General features: G+C 53.0%; 3 protein-coding genes across 3 annotated transcripts; 2 read left to right on the top strand and 1 right to left on the bottom strand.

The window, feature by feature from the left end:
- Positions 1 to 314: 314 nt before the first annotated feature.
- Positions 315 to 6,238, top strand: SCP_0503510 (1,3-beta-glucan synthase component FKS1; the record flags this gene model as incomplete). Its single annotated transcript, XM_027758415.1, has 12 exons — positions 315 to 546; positions 596 to 861; positions 916 to 1,536; positions 1,592 to 2,575; positions 2,633 to 2,947; positions 3,000 to 4,380; positions 4,433 to 4,609; positions 4,659 to 5,040; positions 5,088 to 5,553; positions 5,608 to 5,938; positions 5,991 to 6,128; positions 6,183 to 6,238. The coding sequence occupies 12 exons, from the start codon at positions 315 to 317 to the stop codon at positions 6,236 to 6,238; spliced, it is 5,349 nt and encodes a 1,782-aa protein (XP_027614216.1).
- Positions 6,239 to 7,939: 1,701 nt separating this feature from the next.
- SCP_0503520 (hypothetical protein) lies at positions 7,940 to 8,506 on the bottom strand (the record flags this gene model as incomplete). Its single annotated transcript, XM_027758416.1, has 4 exons — positions 7,940 to 8,014; positions 8,071 to 8,208; positions 8,277 to 8,339; positions 8,402 to 8,506. The coding sequence occupies 4 exons, from the start codon at positions 8,504 to 8,506 to the stop codon at positions 7,940 to 7,942; spliced, it is 381 nt and encodes a 126-aa protein (XP_027614217.1).
- A 3,995-nt stretch (positions 8,507 to 12,501) lies between these two features.
- On the top strand, positions 12,502 to 15,068 carry SCP_0503530 (ATPase family AAA domain-containing protein; the record flags this gene model as incomplete). The annotated part of the gene is made up of 8 exons (XM_027758417.1): positions 12,502 to 12,966; positions 13,019 to 13,687; positions 13,742 to 13,769; positions 13,824 to 13,931; positions 13,987 to 14,112; positions 14,166 to 14,521; positions 14,574 to 14,638; positions 14,699 to 15,068. 8 exons carry the CDS (start codon positions 12,502 to 12,504, stop codon positions 15,066 to 15,068), a joined length of 2,187 nt encoding a protein of 728 aa, XP_027614218.1.
- Between the last annotated feature and the right edge of the window lie 724 nt (positions 15,069 to 15,792).

A 15,792-nucleotide genomic window follows, 5' to 3' on the forward strand; every position in this document is an offset into this window, starting at 1 on the left:
CGGATTTATCGTCAATACGCAGGCGTAAACGATGGGCGTTCTCTGGCGGAGCGATTGGTGGACGCCCATTGTAGACGCCCACAGGAGGGTTTGCAGACAAGGCCAGATTGGGGCTAGGCAGACCAAATAAGGAGAAGGTTTGGGAGGGCGATTGCCGAGTTCCATTTTGAGGGTACGTTTCCCAGTCTGCCCGCAGTGGGTCCCAGCCGCACCGCACGGCAGCGACGCCGCAACTCTACCGTCACTTCTTTTCTCCACCCTTCTCACCGGTCTCCTCATCGACGGCGACGACGAGCTCGCTCCTCTAGTCTACTATGGCTGGTCGCCCCGGTCCACCTCGCAGCCATGAGGGCATCTACGTTTCCCGCTCGCCTTCTTCTGATCCCCACGATCCCTTCAGCAACGGGCAAGCGGCGGACGCACAGAGGTACTACGATAACGACTCTGACAACTATGGCCGTCGCGACACCTACATGTCAGACGGCAGCAATACTGGTCTGAATGAGGAGGATCGCTATTACGACAATAATGGTTACGATGCGTACAGTGAGTGCGTCGTTGTCATGTTCCGCTTTTAAGACTCACTGGGCGGCAGCGCAACCCGATACCGATTCGGAGGTTGATGTGTACGGCCAGAAATATGCACCCTCTGCCGAATCGCTGGGCCCCCCTCGCATGGGTCTTTCAGAAGCATCTACTCCCACTTTTGTCGACCAGAATGGCGGTCCTCCAGGCTCACGCGAGCCGTACCCTGCGTGGACATCGGAAAGACAAATTCCCTTGTCGAAGGAGGAGATTGAGGACATTTTTCTCGACCTGACCCAGAAGTTCGGCTTCCAACGAGACTCCATGCGCAACATGGTAAAGTTTTATCGTCTGGCTGCTGGATTTCAGTATTAATACGAAAGTATATAGTTCGACTTCACCATGCAGCTGCTGGACAGTCGTGCCTCCCGCATGTCGCCAAATCAAGCCCTTCTCACGCTGCACGCAGACTACATCGGTGGTCAGCATGCCAACTACCGCAAGTGGTACTTCGCTGCGCAGCTTGACCTCGACGATGCAGTCGGGCACACACAAAATCCTGGTCTGCAACGCCTGAAGTCGACGAAACGTGGTGGCCATAGGAACAATTCAGAGAAGTCGCTTAATAGTGCGATGGACCGATGGCGGCAGGCGATGAACAACATGAGCCAGTATGATCGCATGCGCCAGATCGCGCTCTTTCTGCTGTGCTGGGGAGAAGCCGCACAGGTGCGGTTCGTGCCCGAGTGTCTCTGCTTCATCTTCAAGTGTGCGGATGATTATTATCGGTCGCCGGAGTGTCAGAACAAGATCGATCCGGTGCCTGAGAGCTTGTACCTTCGTACCATCGTCAAGCCTTTGTATACGTTCATTCGGGACCAGGGATATGAGGTAGTCGATGGGAAGTTCGTCCGCCGGGAGAAGGATCACGAGAGCATCATCGGTTATGACGACGTCAATCAGCTCTTCTGGTACCCGGAGGGCATTGCTCGTATTGTACTAACCGACAAGGTACGCCATGCACCTCCTGTTAGCTGTATTCGCGCTGAGATGATTTTGCGCGAAGACTCGGTTGGTTGATCTGCCGCCCGCGCAACGATTCATGAAGTTTGAGCGAATCGACTGGAACCGTGTGTTCTTCAAGACGTACTACGAGAAGCGATCGTTTGGACACCTGTTGGTCAACTTCAATCGGATCTGGGTCATTCACATCGCCATGTACTGGTTCTATACGGCGTACAACTCGCCGACCATCTATAATGGGCAGAACTCTTCAGCGATGAGATGGAGTGCGACAGCTCTCGGTGGTGCGGTTGCGACAATAATTATGATTGCCGCTACACTGGCCGAATTCTCGTACATCCCCACCACCTGGAACAACACTTCTCACCTTACCCGGCGTTTACTTTTCCTCATCGTCACGTTGGCTCTCACGGGTGGGCCGACAATCTATGTCGCGATCGCAGAGAACTCGTCACCTGGCGGGTCGTTGGCGCTCATCCTCGGTATTGTCCAGTTCTTCATCTCTGTCGTCGCCACTCTCCTCTTCGCCATTGTCCCATCAGGTCGTATGTTCGGTGATAGAGTTGCCGGCAAGTCGCGGAAGTACCTCGCCAGCCAGACCTTCACGGCGAGCTACCCGTCCCTTAAGGCTACCGCGCGCCTCGCTTCCGTGGCACTCTGGTTTCTCGTCTTCGGCTGCAAGTTCACCGAGTCGTACTTCTTCCTCACGCTATCGTTCCAGGGTCCGATCCGCGTTATGGTGGGTATGAAAATCCAGAATTGCGGCGATAAATATTTCGGCAATGCTCTCTGTCGGAATCAGGCCGCGTTCGCTCTCACGATCATGTACATCATGGACCTGGTGCTGTTCTTCCTGGATACGTTCTTGTGGTGGATTATCTGGAACACGGTGGCCAGCATCGCGCGCTCGTTCTACCTTGGATTATCGATCTGGACCCCATGGAAAGACATCTACACTCGTTTGCCCAAGCGCATCTATGCGAAGTTGCTCGCTACTGCCGATATGGAAGCGAAGTATAAGCCCAAGGTAAGCCGTTTCATCTTTCTTTCTGTTGTATGCTCTAATCTTCTGAACATCAATCAGGTCTTGGTCTCGCAAATCTGGAACGCGATCATTATTTCCATGTACCGCGAGCACTTGCTCTCCATTGACCATGTCCAGAAGTTGCTATATCATCAGGTAGACGTTGGCCAAGACGGCCGCCGCAGCCTGCGTGCTCCCCCGTTCTTTATTTCACAGAGCGACAAGGGGTTCAAGGGCGAGTTCTTCACGCCCGGAAGCGAGGCGGAGCGCCGAATTTCGTTCTTCGCTCAATCACTCACAACTGCTGTTCCGGAGCCTCTACCTGTCGATGCTATGCCCACGTTCACCGTCCTGACGCCTCATTATAGCGAGAAGGTACGTCGATGATTGGCACGTTGATCTTCGACAACTGATTCGTGTTATCTAGATCCTTCTTTCATTGAGAGAGATCATTCGCGAAGAGGATCAGAATACCCGAGTTACTCTCTTGGAATACCTCAAACAGCTGCACCCCGTCGAATGGGACAATTTCGTCAAGGATACCAAGATCCTCGCCGAGGAGTCAACCATGTACAACGGCCCGAACCCCTTCGGTTCCGACGAGAAGGGTCAGTCAAAGACCGATGATCTGCCTTTCTATTGCATTGGTTTCAAGAGTGCCGCCCCCGAATTCACTCTGCGGACACGTATTTGGGCGTCTCTCCGTGCACAGACCCTCTACCGTACCGTGTCTGGCATGATGAACTACTCTAAAGCGATTAAGCTACTCTACCGTGTCGAGAACCCCGAGGTCGTTCAGCTCTTCGGCGGCAACACAGACAAGCTGGAGCGCGAACTGGAACGCATGGCTCGTCGCAAATTCAAATTCGTCGTTTCGATGCAGCGTTACTCCAAGTTCAACCGCGAGGAGCAAGAGAACGCCGAGTTTCTCCTTCGCGCTTATCCTGATCTCCAGATCGCCTACCTTGAGGAGGAGCCCGCACGCAAGGAAGGTGGCGAAGTCCGACTATTCTCTGCGCTCATCGATGGTCATTCCGAGTTTATCCCTGAGACGGGACGTCGTCGCCCCAAGTTCCGCATTGAGCTCCCTGGTAACCCAATTCTCGGCGACGGCAAGTCGGACAACCAGAACCACGCGATCATCTTCTATCGTGGCGAATACCTGCAGCTCATCGATGCCAACCAGGATAACTACCTGGAGGAGTGTCTGAAGATCCGCAACGTGCTTGGCGAGTTCGAAGAGTACGCCGTCTCCAGCCAGAGCCCTTACGCTCAGTGGGGTCACAAGGAATTCAAGAAGAACCCCGTCGCTATTGTTGGTGCGCGCGAGTACATCTTCTCCGAGAACATCGGTATTCTGGGTGATTTGGCGGCTGGCAAGGAACAGACATTCGGTACGCTCACGGCGCGCTCGCTGGCATGGATTGGGGGCAAGCTTCACTATGGCCACCCCGATTTCCTCAACGCGATCTACATGAACACGCGCGGTGGTGTCTCCAAGGCGCAGAAGGGTCTGCACTTGAACGAGGATATCTATGCTGGTATGACCGCGTTTGGCCGCGGTGGACGAATCAAACATACGGAGTACTATCAGTGCGGAAAAGGTCGCGACCTTGGGTTCGGCACCATTCTGAACTTCCAGACGAAGATCGGTACCGGTATGGGCGAACAGATGCTCAGTCGCGAGTACTACTACCTCGGGACTCAGCTCCCTATCGACCGCTTCCTCACGTTCTACTACGGCCACCCCGGTTTCCACATCCATAACATGCTCGTCATCCTCTCGGTGCAGATCTTCATCACGACAAGTGAGTGTACCCGCTGAATTTAGGAAGTCGCTGTTTACTGACGAGTTCGCAGTGGTGTACTTGGGAACGCTCAAGGGCCAACTCACATTGTGCCAGTACACTTCAAATGGTGTTTCTCTCGGTCCTACAGGATGCTATAACCTCCAACCTGTGTTCCAGTGGATCAATCGCTGTATCATCAGTATCTTTTTAGTGTTCCTGATCGCGTACCTGCCACTTTTCTTGCAAGGTGAGTTTTAAATGGTGTGTACATGTTCTTATCCTCATACCTATCGCAGAACTGGTCGAGCGCGGAACTATAAAAGCCATCCTCCGTCTGACGAAGCACTTCAGCTCAGCATCGCCTGCCTTCGAGGTCTTTTCAACGCGTATCTCTTCCCATTCCATCGCCACCAATTTAACGTTTGGTGGCGCTCGGTACATCGCGACAGGCCGTGGTTTTGCTACTACGAGGATCTCCTTCAGCATTCTCTACTCACGTTTCGCTGGCCCTAGTATATATCTTGGCATGAGGACGCTCGTGATGCTACTCTATGTCACACTGACGTTGTGGACCGGTTGGATTATCTACTTCTGGTTCTCCACCCTGTCTCTTTGTATCTCGCCATTCTTGTTCAACCCGCATCAATTCTCGTTCGCCGATTTCATTGTGGACTATAGGTAAGTTTCTGACATATATGTGACGTGCAGTAGCTGACACGAAACAGGGAGTTCCTGCGTTGGATGAATCGCGGTAACTCGCGAGTGCACCAGAACTCGTGGATCGGTTACTGCCGTCTTTCACGTACCATGATCACTGGGTACAAGAAGAAGAAACTCGGACACCCTTCAGAGAAGCTCTCGGGCGACGTTCCCCGGGCAGGTTGGCGCGCTGTGATGTTTTCGGAGATCATCTTCCCCACCGTTATGGCTGTCCTGATGGTGGTTGCCTACATCTTTGTCAAGTCTTTCCCCGTCGACGCGAGAAAAGAGCCACCAAACGCTCTTATTCGTATCGCGATTGTGTCCATCGGACCAATTTTGTGGAATGCGGCTATCCTCTTTTTACTATTCCTGGTATCCTTGTTCCTGGGCCCACTGCTGGACACGCCCTACCCGAAGTTCGGTTCGTTCATGGCCTTCCTTGCTCACTCGTTGGGTGTCATCGGCACGATTGGTTTCTTTGAGTTCCTGGTACGTAGTGACATGATTCCGGTGTTCCGTTGCTGATGGCCTTGCCCCTCTTAGTGGTTCCTTGAGTTATGGAACGTTCCTCACGCAGTGCTGGGTCTCATCGCCGTCATCTACATTCAACGAGCGATCAACAAGGTGCTCATTGCGGTCTTCCTGTCTCGGGAATTCAAGCACGACGAGACGAACCGCGCCTGGTGGACAGGAAAATGGTACGGTCGCGGTCTGGGCTCGCACGCTATGTCCCAACCAGCGCGCGAGTTCATCGTGAAGATCATCGAGCTTTCGCTCTGGAGTTCAGATTTCCTCACTGGTCACTTCCTGCTGTTCATTTTGACCCCACCAATCCTCATACCTTACATTGATCGCGCTCATTCCATGATGCTGTGTGAGTTTTATCCTCGTAATCCATTGGTGATAGTGCTCATCTCCTGTTCCAGTCTGGTTACGTCCTTCGAAACAAATTCGTGCACCTCTGTACTCTATCAAACAGAAGCGGCAGCGCCGCTGGATCGTCATCAAATACGGCACCGTCTACGTCCTATCCATTGCTTGCTTTGCTGCCCTGATTGCTCTTCGTAAGTCCTAGAATTCGCTACTATGGTCGTCATGTCGCTGACCGCCGACCGCAGCTCTCGTATTACGAGACGAGCTGCACTTCACGTGCGGCATCTGCCAGACGATCTAGTTCAACGGACCCGCTTCACTCACGATCCACGCACTTCACCCATACCATAGATCAGATCAGTTGCACTTGTACGCTTTCACGTCTTCGATTGTATTTGAGGACAATCTCGCTAGCTCTAATCCGGAGATGGACATCTTTTGCATTTCTTTCCTTAATTACCTACCCACTACCTATTCTGCCCTGGAGTGCGACCCATTTAGCCGGTCTTGTGAGCCCGACGATCTGCATACTGAATGATTATGGACATTTACAGACGATATTGATCCCTCTACACTTGCGCCATGCTCAGTCCTCGCGGCGCGGCCTGCTAAGCTTCGCTGTGGGAACGGGATGTTGCGGTATACGATTAGCCCATGTCTAGCTCGATTATAATTGCGCGTTGCTTTAGGCGGCTTATAAGATATGCATGCTATCCACTCTTCAGAGCGAATCGCCCCCCCAGATGACCTGGATGCTCTGCGAGAGCAGCAGCCGAAGGCTCGTCACTGTCCCAAAGTCTCTGCATTGCTCGGGGTGAGGTGCTAAACTCTGCGTGTTGCATCCACAGTAGACATATCTGATTCCCTCGTTAGCACCCGCCAGCATCGACATAAATCCGGCTCGGATATGCCGCGTAGCCCAGGTTTTGTTCCAATCTTACCCCCCTCAATCGCACGCCTTTCCTCCGAATCAACACGGGCCCAGTACATTTCGTCGATAACGGGTAGGTAATACTGCTTAATAGTAGTTTGCCCTGCAGCTGTACACATGAAGCCGAAGATTTCTGCGAGGATGAATTTTCCTCGAAGGATGGATCTCTAGCACATATTGGACCATCCTAGCAAAGGTGGTTGGTGATGATGGTCTTCCCCGTCGAGCAGAGCATTTGACCGTGAAACAATCGTAGCCCGCATAACTTAGTGCCATCCCGGAAACCATGTAGTGCAGCCATGGACGTTCCCCACTGCAAATGTGGTTTCGTACTAGGCTCCTCCGAGCCACGTCCACACCGTCGTGACGTGCTGACGGTATACCATTCGAGGGCTTTCGTACGCAGGGTTTTCTATTGCAAGTTTTGAGAGCGAAGCCTATTTAACATCAGTTTGAGGTATTACGGAGTCACTGAGAAGGGGAAAAAAGTCGAGGAATCGGTACTGCCAGTGAAGCGGGCAGCAGACCCAACAGTCGAAGAACAAACGGTGCAGGAAGCAGGGAAAATGAAGGCCCACCTGGCAGAAAGCACAACATCATGGCTGCAACTCTCCGTCGCGACCCAACGTTACAGAGGTTCGATGTGCTGACCCACCTGACTATGCCACTGTATTTTATTTCGCATTAGACAGGTAGAGACCACGGCTTGAAACTCTCTGGTTGTTTAAACCGGGTCCTCCCATCTGTGTGTAAGGATATGTTGTCAAAGTCATTTCTCGCAAGGTCGGGACTGGAGGCGATGCACCGACACTCGGAATTAATATGAACCGCAGTCCTTCAGGCCGTAGTTGCTGTGGAAGAGACACGCAACGCTGAACGCAACCCTTGTCCAGCACACGCAAAGGCGAGACTAAATCCGGTGACTTTCATAAATCAATATTAGTTTCGCAAGCCATAAGACAGTGCACAATGGAAGATCAACTATGCATACAAATGAATGAGGTAACCCAAAAAACCCATCGCAGCCCCTTGAAGGCCTTCTGATAAGCGAGTAGTATATGCTCATGCGAGCTACTGTGTCTTAGCAGGTAACCAGGCCTGCACGGCGCGCAGCCTCTGGCACTTGCGCCATACAACGAGCACCTTCTAATTTCGAGATTCATGAAGCAGACCAAGTAGAACAATAGGGCGTCAGCACTTACGGCGAGCCACTGCTTCACAACCTGCAGTGTTTCCTGTTTTCGTCCAGCGTCAGATTCATCGTGTTGATAAACACGATCATCGAGCTCGAGTGTTGACACGTCATCGTTTGAAGTAGCGCCAAACACGTTCGAGGGCAACTGTGGAGGCAGACAGAAAAAAGTAACACTGTCAGTTACTGCGTACATGTAATATCGTCCTCTCGTACCAGAGAGATCGGCGGCGGCGAGTCCAGTATCGTGTCCTCGGTGTCGTCTCCATATTCGGCACCCTGAACAACATGTACGAACGTGTATCTGTTTTGAGGAAATTGTAAAGTCGTATACGACGTACCACGACACGTTCCAGTCGGTCATAGCGCCGCCTAGCTCTCGGGTATGGATGATACCTGAAACAACTTCGAGAGCTATACGGGGGCAGTCTAGGATAATGGTCCATGAAGACACAGAAAACGAGCGGGCAAGCGTAAAAGTATCCAGGAGCATCCAAATTACCGGACTCGAGATGCCGTGATGCTCGATGGCGGGAGCAACGACACCAGAGGTGGACGACAAATGCAGAGGAGAGGGCCAGGGCAGACGTCTTAGGATTGAAGGTGATAGTTTGAAAGAGAGAGCACAACCCTGGCGACGCTCGTTAAATAGCTCGGCGAGGCCATGGGAGAAGTAGCCATTTCGTAAATATGGCGGCTCTCGAAGCTGATTTGGGTTAGCGGGCATGCTGTTGCAGCGACGCGACATTCCTTGACATAACCGCCGTGCTCTCATTTCTGACTCCGCGCCTGTGCATATGCCTCCGTGCTCATCGATCGGCCTCCGCGAACATGTCGAACAGCTCTTGGAGCGGAATATGGGCGATAGACGACCATACAGCCAAATTTATTCGAGAGTGCATGGATTGACAGGTTCCCTGCCTCCTGCAGGCAAGTGAAGACGGATTCCTAGAGAGAACAGCTAACTTTCAGTGAATCTTACTCGAGAGACTCTATGCATCCCGATGACTCAAATTTATTTCTTCCGTCTGTTCCCAAAGACACATTCGTCGCGATACGAGGCGCTGCTCGGTATCGCGAATTTCCACGCTACAGTGGGTGCCGCATCACCGACGCCTGTCCACAGCAGACCACAGCTAGCAATTTCGACCTAAACACAGCTGAATATCCTTCCCGCAAATAACCAAAGTGAGCTATCCCCCACGCTTGCCCCCTTTCGCAATGTCACTGTCTCTGGCACTCATCGGTTCGTTTCGCGCAGAACCTGTCGTGCACAATGCGTGACCCGACGTCACATCACGCGTCACTCCTGCCCTTCGGCGTGGCGCGCAGGCGAGTCATGTCGTCCTCTCATAATCAACACCTTCTGAATATGTGTGATGTGTGACGCTGCAGGCCATTCCCAAGACAGAATTGCAAGAATGATAAGACCATCAAGGGGAAAATGTACCAAACAAGCGATCCAGCCGACATCCTCGCGAGTCGCCGCACAGCAAGGCATCAGGCAGACGAGTTCGCAATTCATACACGGAAGGGAAATGTTCCAAGACCGCAATGCACAAGAACGTGATGGAATGTAAGGCAAGAATAACTGTGCAGACTCACGTATTTCCCCAAATTGTGTCCGACAAGCATAATCCCAACCATGTATGCACGGCAAAGACGAACCTCAAAGGCCATCAAACGGTCGTCTTACTAAATGGTCGCCCTCAGTGTTCGCTTGACGGCTTGTGATGCTCCAGGAATCGGGCGAAGCAAAGGAGTTGTCGTCAACCGTGGAGCAAAACTCCAATCAGACCTCTAGCGAAAAGTTTCAAGAGTCATGAATATGTCGGCAGCACAAAGGCGAACAAATGCACAGATTTCTGCGAGAGCCACCAGAATGCAGGCAGAAATTTGCACCGCAGAATCGGGAGGGGAAGACCAGGCCTCGCTCAAAGTCAGTACCGCCAGAGTTGGTGTGGTTTGAATATCCGAAGACACGAATCTAAGTATCATCCACATACAAAGACATGTTTGCTCAGAAAAGTCGTCGTTGCGGTTGTGGAAATGCCCGCCGTGGCCGCAGCCAAACAAGTCACCGGCAGCCGCCACTTGCTCAATTATCTCTTCCCGAGTCTCCCGACTCCTTTCGTTCGTGGACTCAGCTTTTCCCGTCACGGACTGCTCTGATTTATTTGCTTCGTCACTTTTATTGCATACCTTCTGCAGCAGATGAAAGGCCGCGACCAGCTGCAGCCCCCATATGCCGTTTTCTCTTGTGAGCTCATATCATCTTGCACCTTCTGTGATAGGTCCCCTGGTCGAGATATCACTCAAGGCCTTTGGAGGTATTGCTGCACAGTCAGGACACGCGCAAGATGAGGGAAATTTTCTCTGCTTGGGCATTCGATCCCCTGGAGTGGCTGATGACGGAGTTATTGTGGCTGCTAACGCAACTTAGGGTGGATTGACTTTCAGTGGATTTACTTCGAGGTGAGCGTTATGGAACAAATTGCGTAGGCTGAGTTGGTTGCCAGCGCCCTATAGTCTCTCATAAATCACAAGTACCCTTTACTTCGCCTGCAATTGTGCGTTGATTCTCAGGATTGTGTGTCCTGTGCTCCCCTCAGACTCGCCAGCAGACCTCTAAAATAAGGATCGGTATACTCCCACTCGCACTATCAGAGGTACTCATACGCGAGCAGCGGTACATCCGGAGATGAAAAGCACAGGACTCGTGGTCGGAGGTGTGGTTTGAGACTGTTGAACACAGCTGAGATTCTTCTTCGCGTTCCAAGTCTGGGCTCCAGTGCTGTCCACCTGAAAAGCAGTCCCGGGTCGGACGATAATAATGGCACTTTTTCAGCGTACTGTTAAGTTCGCTAGGTGCTTGAAATCGGTATCAAATACGCGTCTACCTACTCACAGTTGCATGAGGGACTGGTTCGTGCATCTTAGGGCAATCATCCACAACACATGGTGAGATGCGGAGATGCGGAGATGGCGGGCACAAAAAGTCGAGCTACGGCGTATGGTCTCACTCGACCCGTACTAGGGCAGAGTCCCGGTCACCTGGCTGCTCGTGGTTTTCGACTCCTTGGCAGTTCAAGGTTCGTGGTAGTCTTCCCAGCGCGTCGTCAGATACTCGGGTGGTTTCGCAGGCGAGGCCTCTAGCACAGCGGACCAGGACTGCAGTGCCACAAATTCACAGCTCCCCAGATTGCGCAAGCGTATGTGGACTATAAGCCTCGGACAGGACGTCGACGCTGAAGCACGAGGCAGGTGCCTATATGGTCTTGGGGCGGGATGAATGAAAAATTTTAACCATTTCACCAAGTACATGATGTGGTTTACCGCGACGAAATAGTACGCGGCTACTGGCTGCCGCGACGTTGTGGATTCGGTAGATATTCCGTGGAACGGCGACTGAAGTAGAATACTGTCTACAATCAGTGGGAGACTAGCTTTCCGCAGATAGTAAGTATAACGGGTAGCTACATACTTGATTATATTTTCTGTTGCACCATATACTAATCCAATTGAACTCACGTCAGTCTTCATGCATGGATCAAATCAGTGAGTGCACCTGGACTCAGAAATTATCCGTAAACCGTGCCGACACGGGTTATAGTCTAGAGCCACCTTGGTGGAGGTTCAATGTGGACCCACAGCAGGATCATGTGGACTACCGCAAACACAACGTCCTTGTGATGCCGAAATCAAAGCTACACTTTCTGACACCACTGTATCATCTGCATCCGCCTGTGCCCGCCGCAACCTACAGGTTCTACGAAAACATTACAAGAGTGAACTACGAATAATGGTAGGGAATTTTCCTGAGTGCGAGGAGTGAGCCAGAAAACTGACCGAACACTAGCGCTCACATCTACCTCTTCGACTCGGATGTGTCTCAGTGCATGTCGTCCGGGGGCACCTCACCATGCTTCTGTCGCCGTACCTGTGTAAGTTGGCCTCTCATGTTTGCTATATCGTGGGCAAATGCAAATATAAACAAAGCACTGTTATCAAGGTTAGCACTGGTATTGGAATGTTGTCGTTAATGGGCGACCAGTCACTTCGGTAGGCTGTGCAACTTCTATTCTGACAACATTGACGCTGTACTGCTTTACAGAGCCTGCTCTCTGCGTTGCCTCTCAAAATGCCGCTACTTTAATCAGATGCGTCCGCAAGCTGTGCGACGTGGAATGCTCGTCAAAGAATCACTGGATGATTGGTCATTCCCGCGAGATGGTGACACCGTGTCCATCTGGTATCGTAGAGCCGTGCATGGGCCCTTTGCCAGGAGTCAATATGCGGAGTCATCGGGTCTCGGAAGCGTCTATCTGTCCTTGGGCGCTGTTACGATTGTCCACACTAGGCGCGCAGCGGAAGCGTGTATAAAGGGCCTAAGTTATGGTCTCACCCCTCTCTATTCAGCGCTGCTTTCCCCCCAGCTGCCATGCATCGCTATCTCTCTCTAAAGAGGTCCTCTACCGTGGTCCCCGTTCCCGAGGTTTCTGCCGAAAAGGAGGATGCTGCGGCGAGTCCGAGCACGTCCCATGACGATAACGACGATACCGACTCCACCGCAGCACTCGTCGCGCCCGCGGCGGCGCTGCCGCCTCCGAACCTGAAGGTGAAGCGCGTCGACTACTACTACAGCACCTGGGGGAAGACGTGGAAGTACAGGAACTCAGGAGCGAAGGTGACTGCGGAGATGATGCGCCCCATGGGCTCGGACAACTCCGACCCCTGGCAGGCGTACTGCTTCGTCGTCGTGCGCAAGATGCCGAGCCCGCAGGAGAGCGACGCGGGAGCGGAGCCCAAGTTCCAGGTCACGGTGAAGAGCCCTTACTTTCTCAAGGCCTGCAGGGACGTCATGCAGGAGGTGCAGGGTATTTCATGGACCGCAGACCCGCTCGAGGTGAGTCGCTATCAGCGGTCTCTGGTGTTAGTAGACCTGACGCTCGCGATAGCTAGACCCGCACCTGCTCATCGCGTTCCTCCCCCAATTCGAAGCATATCAACACCGATTGCAGACCAGAAAGGATCCGTCGACGGAGGACCGACACATCCTCGCGACAGTGGGCGTACTGCTCGAGTACCTATACCGGGACTACCGTAGCACGATCTTGAGGGTCCAGAATTTGACGTCACACGGCGAGATCACCTTCGACCTGCTCTACGCGGTCTTCACTCCACGGACGGTGCTCGTCACCGAGTGCCCCATCACTGGCGAGCCCCGTGCGCTACAACTCAAGTCCGTGACGCGCGTGAACACGATCAGCAGCGCGTTCTACGACCTCGTCTGCGAGAGTATCGACGCCGCCGACGAGGGCGTGGCGAACACTCCGGACGGCTGGTCCCCTCCCATGGACCCAGAGCTGCACAAGGCTGCCGCGGGGAAGGCGTTTGGGCGCGTGCAAAACAGGGTGTTCCTCCCGCTGTTCAAGGGCACGGTAAAAATCAACTCTCTCGATGCGTTTCCCATCAACTACCACCCAGCAGAAGCTGAGCTTAGGAGGACGTTGCTCACGAGAGGGCGGAAGTGGATGTCCCTGCGGGGCGTGCATCACATGCACTACAAGGGCACCTCGGCGATGGCTTGCTCCGTTGGTTCAATGAAAAAGCTCGTTCGGTTCAACGTAAGCAATTGATAACAGTGTATCCATTTACTTTTTTTCACGTTGACCTGACAGGTCAACTCACGAGTCATGGTCGATCGAGGTCAGTGCATGTCGGTGTTTTCTATCATGAGCTTACTGATCGCACGATATGTAGGCAACTTCAAGAGGCTGAACCCCAACTACGAGCTGCCCGTCACTAAGACGGAGGCGCCTATTCAAAACGACGTCGAATATGACCGGTACGGCAACCCAGTCAACAACAGTGTGTACTCCTAGGCGTTCTGCGGGTCACATCATAACAAACATAATTGATACAGATAGGGGCATTCCAGCACTGCGTGTGCAATCGAAGACGCAGCCAAAGCAAGAGGAACTTACTGAAGACGAGATCATCCTTACCTCGCCCGTGGTGTACGGCTTCAGCTTGTCGGACAAGATATGGCGTAGGTGTCGTAGTCTGGCGCCTCGAATTCATGATGCTCATCCTGTTTTACAGTGGAGTTCAATGTAGAGCACATCCTCCCCATCGTCTGGAACGACGAGGCGTTCGCGAATCTGGTGCTCCCCGCGGACCGCAAGACGCTCCTGCAGTCCCTCGTGGAGGCGCACAACGCCGACCTCGGCTTCGACGACTTTGTGCAGGGCAAAGGCCACGGGCTCGTGATCAACCTCTTTGGCCCGCCGGGCGTGGGCAAGACGCTCTCGGCGGAAGCAACGAGCGAGCACGTCAGGAGGCCGCTGTATGTCATCGGCTGTGGCGACCTCGGCACCAAGGCGTCCGAACTGGACCAGGCGCTGGAGCGCGTGTTCGATATTGCGACGAGCTGGAAGGCGATTGTGCTCATCGACGAGGTTCTTCTTTTTCCTACCTCCAGCTAATTGTGAGATTCTGACGAGTTCGCAGGCCGATGTGTTCCTTGAGCAACGATCGCTGCACGACCTAGAGCGGAACGCCATGGTCGCCGTCTTGTGAGTGCCTTACCCTCCTCTCATGCACCCACTCACTCACTCACTCACGGGTATCCGCAGCCTGCGTCACGTGGAGTACTATCGCGGCATTCTCTTCATGACGACGAACCGCATCAAAACGTTCGACGAGGCGTTCCTCTCGCGGATTCACGTCGCGCTGCACTTCCAGGAGCTCTCACAGGCCGCGAAGGTGCAGGTCTGGCGCGCGTTCCTTCAGAAGGTCGGCGCGTCCGTGGACGACTTTGACGAGAGCGTGCTCCAGAAACTCGCGGAACGCGAGATTAATGGACGGCAGATCAAGAACGCGACGCGCACGGCGAACTCGCTCGCGGTCAGTAGGGGCGAGAAGATCACCTTTAGACATCTCACGGAGACGCTCGATGCGATGCAGGAATTTGCGGCGGATTTTGCCGCATTGAGCCGGACGTGAGGCCTTGCGGTATGCTACTGCAGGAGTCGCGGAGGGTGGGTGGGTGTAAGAGTACTGTCGATGATCGTGAGGGACGGACCCGTAAAATATTGGATCCGCATTGCAGTACTTTGTAGATTTACGTTCCTTTTGACGCTGTGTATGATTACTTTGTGTACATGTACCGATATGTTGTAGATCTGTTGACCGCAGATATCATGATGGATAATTATCACAGAATTTAGCCAGCAATCATAAACGCTGTGCATTCATTCATAACCCGAACGGGAAGGCGACCTGCCAAACTTAGAAAGTCCGCACCGCACGGAGCGCTCGAGTCGCCAGATAAACGCCAACCTTGCAACTATTAGCACGCTGCTTACTACTCACCTTATCGCCGAGTCCTGATCGCTAGGAGCGCCCAGCTCGTAGACAGCATTTGCACGTAGACGTGGGCAGTCTCCGACTCAGGTTAGTCTGCTATTTGATCATGTTGTCCGAGGCATGTCTGTTGGCCTCTTGCATCCGGAACATGGTGTAGAATCTTTGTGTTTCAGGCCTCCAGTACTGCTTCAGAAGGTGTTTCTGTTGTTGTACTTCCGTTGCATGCACAAGGGGGAAGTTACGTTTGCAACCTTGGACATCAACAGCGCCGACCAGGAGGGTTCGGAAGCTCAAGACCCTGCTAGCAGTAGCCGGAAGGGCTTATCCACATTATCTACATCAAGACAGTCATTGTCAAATA

This window comes from Sparassis crispa (genome assembly GCF_003851025.1).
Source record: "Sparassis crispa DNA, contig_000004F, whole genome shotgun sequence".
In the NCBI taxonomy this organism is placed as follows: domain Eukaryota; kingdom Fungi; phylum Basidiomycota; class Agaricomycetes; order Polyporales; family Sparassidaceae; genus Sparassis; species Sparassis crispa.